Source organism: Asterias amurensis, chromosome 13 (assembly GCF_032118995.1).
Source record: "Asterias amurensis chromosome 13, ASM3211899v1".
Classification (NCBI taxonomy): Eukaryota; Metazoa; Echinodermata; class Asteroidea; order Forcipulatida; family Asteriidae; genus Asterias; species Asterias amurensis.
The window spans coordinates 8,864,608-8,871,166 of NC_092660.1; the positions used below are offsets into that span (position 1 = coordinate 8,864,608).

Consider the following 6,559-nt stretch of genomic DNA (forward strand, 5'->3'; position numbering starts at 1 on the left):
TTGAGATTTTGAGAAAAATTAGGTCACAGAGCGATGTTTTCATGACAGTCTCGTAAGTATCAGTACTGGTAAACGCGTTTACATGCTCAAAAGTAACCATTTAATTGGAAATTTAAACTTCGTCACTTTTATACACAGTTCACCATAATGGAGGGGGGGGGGACACACACAGAATCTTCCTCGGGTGGGGGGGGGGGGGGGGCACATGCATAGTCCCCTGCCACACGGGTACCCCGATGCCGAGTTACTCATTTCTTAAGTCGAACATTACATTTGTGAAATTGTTTCACTTATTTCTCAAAAGTTACAGCACCTCAGCAAGTAAATACTTGTTTTAAGGGAAGCTTTCTACCACCAGTATCTTCAAACCGTGTCGGTTTGATGCTAATCTGTGGACATTGTGTTTTAGAACTCGTACAAAAGCACCCAATATCTCTATCATGCCATGGTTGTGTTAAGGACACTGGACGCTATTGGTAATTGTCTAAGACCAGTCTTCTCACTTGGGGTATCTCAACATATGCATAAAATAACAAACCTATGAAAATTTGAGCTCAATCGGTCGTCGAAGTTGCGAGATAACAATGAAAGAAAAAACACCCTTGTTACAGGAAGTTGTGTCCTTTTTCGATGCTTGATTTCAAGACCTCAAATTCGAAATCTGAGGTCTCGAAATCAAATTCGTGGAAAATTACTTTTAAAGGAATCACGTGTCCACATTTTGGAGCATAACTTGCCGCTGTAATAAAATACAAAGTAAGTGATGCGTATCAAACAATGAAATGACAACGATTTGTAGTTGTGCTATATTATGATCTAATTTAGACATAATTTTCACTGAGTCACGGGACACGGTTGGTATTATGGTACCTAGCAAAATAGCTATAGATTATTTTTATTCAAAACATCAAATTATTATGAATACAAACACCAAATATACAGAGTGCGACAAAGACGAGAAAACACATTCATTGAATAACATACGTCATTGCTTGCGTGTCAATAACTCAATAAATAAATAACAAGAATTACTATAATAATAATAACAATAATATAACAGCATTTTTAAAGCGCTCTTAATCTGTAAAACATTCAAAGGCGCTGGTCAAAGACCAAGAAGAAAGTTTCACTCAATATCTGCAAAGGCTAATCTGAAGAGATGGGTTTTGAGACTGTTGGAATCGTGAGATGTCATGTGTGTCCTTGAGATGTTGAGGCAGAGAGTTCCAGAGGCGGAACAATATGGCACTAAAGAAGAAATAACTACACCATCCTTGCAAATCTGGACAGCGGGAAACTTGGTCAAAATTTCAGCCGATTTTTCTCGTTTAGTGGCATTTCCTGGGTGTTTTTTTTTTTCGTTTTTTTTCGTATAAGTCCAACCGTTTTCGTGGTTCAACAGTTTGTTGTTGTTATCATTATTTGATGCTGTATCTATCCTTACGAATGCAGAACTGGGAAAAGTCGAAAATGTTGACCGCCACCTGTGTAAAGTTTAGCTCTCTGTGTCACACTATCGGTGGCACGCTTTGTGGTAACAAATTGCATATTTTGTTATTTTAATTTCAAATCAAACTAAAGTCCTTAATTGCAACTTTATAAAAATAAAAATAAACATATTAATGCCCACATCAGAAGCCAAACACACAACCATGTCTTTTAAAATTATTCTCTTTCCAACTCGAAGGCAACTGATGTAGGGCATGTCTACGCATTCAAACCGAGGACTTTAACAAAAGGGGATCCGGGAAAAGTCACACCGAGGACGTCCTCAATTCGATTTCGTGTACAAAACCAATGGGGACGTCTGAAAAATAAACTATGTCCAAACAATGGGAGAACAAAGAGAAGTCCTCGGTTTACACCATAAACACAGCTGTGTGATCTTGTAGCCGTTTGTCACCACACAACGAAGCATCATTTCATGACTCTGCTTATGGCGGAAGTACGCTAAGTTCCTCAGTCCTGCTTACAGTTAACGTAACTTTGAAGTGCGCACAAGCAAAAACACAACCGTAATTAAAGTGCTTACATTATTCACCAGTGAAAAATGCTACCACAACCTCTAGTATGCCCATCATTTTTCCCCTTTTCTTTTCTGTATACAAATAATGTTCACTCGCGATAAGCAGATCAATGAAGTTGGGCCAAGCATAATATAATACACACCTCATTTTTTAAACAAATATTTACAAAGAAAACAAGACGGGTAAGATTCGTTCAGCGAGTCGTCCTTGAGAATTTAGCATTTTGACTTCATATGCCTATTGTTACAACCGGGTACTGATACTCTTTACTAAAACAAACATCCAAGTCAGAACTCTTTAAATTTACAGAAGTGATCAACCTTGCCAAGTTCTATGACATTTTAATTTTTTCAATTTTACACCTCGTGACTTCTTCAATTGCCCATTCCAGCTGTTTAACGCGTTGATCCTTAGGCTATTTTTTGTAATTAAGTTGTTTTAATTAATTGGTGCCAATAATAGGAACACAAAAATTAAAACAACTTGTTAGAGGTTTAGGTCTGAGCAGCACTTCTGCAGGTTTGTCACTAAGTACTTATCACTCCCAGCAACTGCTTTGTTTGTCACTAAGTACTTATCACTCCCAGCAACTGCTTTGTTATTAACAACCAATTCTGTAATGTTCCTTATAGGATTTTAATATCCACGAGCCGTGAAGTTGCAGCGCTGTCCTCTCTTGCACCGTTCGCACAGGTCACTGCGATGGGGCTTGTTAATATCAACATGACGCTTGCCCCGGTCACAATGACACAGGCTGCCGCTCATTCCGCATATAGAACACTTCAGTCTCTCTACCTTGTGTGGTTTGACCATGATTTTGCAAGTCTGACACTGTTGACCGGACGACGGCTGAAACAATGAAGAAAAACATACATAAGATTATTATTCTAGTTTGAATGTTGACACACAATCACCATGAAAAAAAATATTAAAAACGCATTTTCCTGTTGTATGAATTCCGACTAAGTCACAGGCATGCAGTTCTTTACACACATCAGCAAAACAATAGCCTTTACCTCCAATGCAAATTAAACTCTATTTAATTAAAATAACTGTTGTAGTATTAGATTCTAAAAATTAGGATTCAAACTGTTTAACTACTTTGTTAGACATCTACTATTGAATGGCAAAGGTCGTGTACTGTCGTTGGGGGTTCGAATCCCACCCGAGTAATGACACCCGTGGATTTTGTCCACATAACTGGGAAAATAAAACAGTATGGAGTGCTTTTCACACACTACTAAGGGTTAAACAAAAAATAACAGTTTCCATGTGTGTGCATAGATCTGTACTTAAACAGCCATGTCCCAGCACAGATATTATCATAATGTGGTAAACAGAAGGGTTGTAAATGGTGCTGTGCCCCCAAACCAAGGGTACACTTCTCATAATTATTCACCACCAGAAGTTTACTAAATGAATATCAATGTTTAAAATCTTGTTGTTGTTTTTTTACCAGGATGCTCTCCTTTCAGTGGAGCCCGCCCGGGAAATGACATGGAAAAGTTTTGATTTTTCTTTTCAAATAACATTCCGAATGAATTTAATAGTTCGGTTTTAGTTCAAATGTGCCAGTTTGTTTCTAAAGATGTTTGTGGTATAAACGTACGTTATATGTTCCTTTGAAACACCAAGCGTAGGAGCTCTCCCATCCACGGTTGCAGCTTGGGCATGTGTAGAACCCATATCGGCGCTGGTCGTCATTCGGCATTATTGCGGTCCTGGGTAATTCGTGTCGACGGTTTTTCTTGGCAAAGGAAGGAGTTCCGTGTCCAATAGGTCGTCTCTGATTAAGTTAATAAAAACAAGGATAGTTGTAAAAAAATACTTTGTACACCATAGGTTTTCCATCCTATGTTCACAGTACCAACAACTCAACTCAAGGGTCAACTCACGGGGTCATAATTGACCTGTATTCTGGATACCAGGGATCATGACCATCCCCGGGTCAGGCCGACCCGGGGATGGTTTAAGAAATTAGATTTTAACTCTGCGTCAGCTTTGACCCATTTCGGAGTAATTTGGCATTGATCCGGATTATACTGACACGGAAACTGGTCAGACCCCACTGGAACCGGTAGTTTTAATGATGCTGGACATTAGCAAGAGACTTTCACAATATTATACCACTAACTGTTTCGTATCCTTGTTTTGTATGCGGTTTTCAAACTATGTTTGCTTTGACCTCAAATTTTGACCCGGGAATGTTTTGAGTGTAATTAAGTGTCATGTCAGAACATAGCCCATAGAAGCGTCCATACTCATGTTCATATTCATTTGGTAAACATGAAACAGTGTCATTATGAAATTTTGTCCCCATGTGTGTGTGATTCCTCCATACTATAACATGGTATAAAGAAAATGTTGAGACGACAAAAGAGGGCACTATCCGACAATTAATTCGCTCAATGAAAGATAAATCACAGTACTAGGGACAACATCCAAAGTGACACCAAAATCTGAGACATTAAAAGGTTTTGGTTTCAGATTTCAGCTAGGTCTGGACCTTCAAAAGCAGGTCAAGTTGACTCGGAAAATCTGACCTGCACTAGAGTGATAGGTTCAGTAAATTAAGGTGCATTTACGAACAGGACCCAAATTCATAAGGCTAAGCAGAAAAACTCCATTTGCAAATTCCTTTGCTGAGCAAACCTTGAGTAACAATAATAACGATAATAATTAAGCAATCGAACAATTAACAAATAAGATAAAGAGATACTTCACTGAAAAAGAAAACCCAACCCCATAAAAGGCAGTGTACACTATTGGTAATTACTCAAAATAATTATTGGCATAAAACCTTTCTTGGTGACCAGTAATGGGAAGAGGTTGATGGTATAAACAGTTGTGAGAAACGGCTCCCTTTGAAGTGCCATAGTTTTCGAGAAAGAAGTAATTTTTTCACGAATTTGATTTCGAGACCTCAGATTTAGAACTTGAGGTCTCGAAATCAACCATCTAAACGCACACAACTTCGTGTGACAAGGGCTATTTTTCTTTCATTGTTATCTCGCAACTTCGATGACCGATTGAGCTCAATTTTTCACAGGTTTGTTATTTTATGCATATGTTGAGATACACCCACTGTGAAGGCTAGTCTTTGACAATTACCAATAGTGTCCACTGCCTTTAATGACGCATATCGAAATAGTTGTCAGAAAAGGTATGTTATTCATAGAGCTAATGCAGGTTAAAACAATGAAATCAGCAATTTCATCTAGCCAATTATCCAGGTGTAAGAAGTGCATCCCAAAATAATTAGTACGTGTCCTACCTGGTAAACAAGTGAAGAGCGTTCCAGACAAGTTGAGAACACAACGCTTAGCAGACATCTAACACTGACGGGTTTGTCGATCAACAAGCCAATTTATAGGAGTCTGCAGATTATGATTGCGTGCCCGAAGGGAATTCCCCCTGAACGGGCGCGTGGAGGTTAGCCTTTATTCAAGAAGCACGTAGCCACTCAGCGTTTGTGTTTGTACATGGTGGGTGTTATGCAGTGCCGTGTGCGCCTTGACTAAACGCTAATGATAACGTTGTGTGCTTGTAGGGGATTCCCCATGACATAGCGGAGAGTGGGAATTCTGATGAAATTAACATTTCGCAATCTCGGAGATCCCAAAATATATGTAATTGACTGTTTGCAAGCTCGTTCAAGAAGTGTCAACAATCTCAAAAATAGAACGTTCGTTTTGTGTGCATTTCTTTTGATGATAGGCATTATGGAATTTGATACACTGAGTATCGTTAAAGTAGGCCTGTGTCATTAGACAGATTTTAGGCCTACATCGCAAAATTTGTCTTTAAAAAATGTCATAGGTATGTAGAAGAAAGAAACCATTCAGCCATTTTGGAATTTGAGACACAGTCAGTATTTGAGAACCGTCGCAGATTTGTCTTTTTGTAGAATAACAAACCAAAACATGCAGCCATTTTGAATTGTTTGTTTAAAATAGTGTTGTTATTCTATCTACATTTTGTGAAAGGCCACATAATGTGGCCCTGGGGTTTTGAAACCGTTCATGGTCATGACATGAATCTCTACTCACTGTGAATGAAGATGTATGTAACCAAAACGGGGTCATAGTCAGAGCGATGTTTTCAAGAGAGTGGCGTAAATAATCGTTGTACATTGAATAATCATTTAAAAATTTAACTCCGTCACTTTTATGCTTTCCGTGTAGGCTACTCGAGGTTTTGGGGCAATAACTTCAAGATCTGGTCGAAAAATGTATACTCCCAAAGTATTGCGAATTCACACAAAACAAAATGACTTGAGGTCCAATAATATATACTTGGTCGAATTAGACCCACTTTAAATTTTCACAAAAAATTCCAAATGGCCCAATTTTCCGGAGCTGTGAGAACATTAAATTTGGAAAAAACACAACATGTTGAGTTTATCTGTCTCAATGGGAAAATGGGTGGGGTACATCATATTATAGTGGGTGCATTCAGCTGAGATTGATACATAATTTATACAATGTGTGCAATTACTTTTAACAATACTGACAATTTGAGGGTGGAGTTCC

General features: G+C 38.4%; 1 protein-coding gene across 1 annotated transcript; it reads right to left on the minus strand.

Annotated features, from left to right (window-relative positions):
* Positions 1-867: 867 nt before the first annotated feature.
* Positions 868-5,374, minus strand: LOC139946549 (zygote arrest protein 1-like). The gene is given in 4 exon segments (XM_071944245.1): positions 868-2,876; positions 3,637-3,796; positions 3,798-3,813; positions 5,302-5,374. Coding segments are annotated over 4 exon segments (447 nt in total). The 5' UTR covers positions 5,360-5,374; the 3' UTR covers positions 868-2,663.
* Between the last annotated feature and the right edge of the window lie 1,185 nt (positions 5,375-6,559).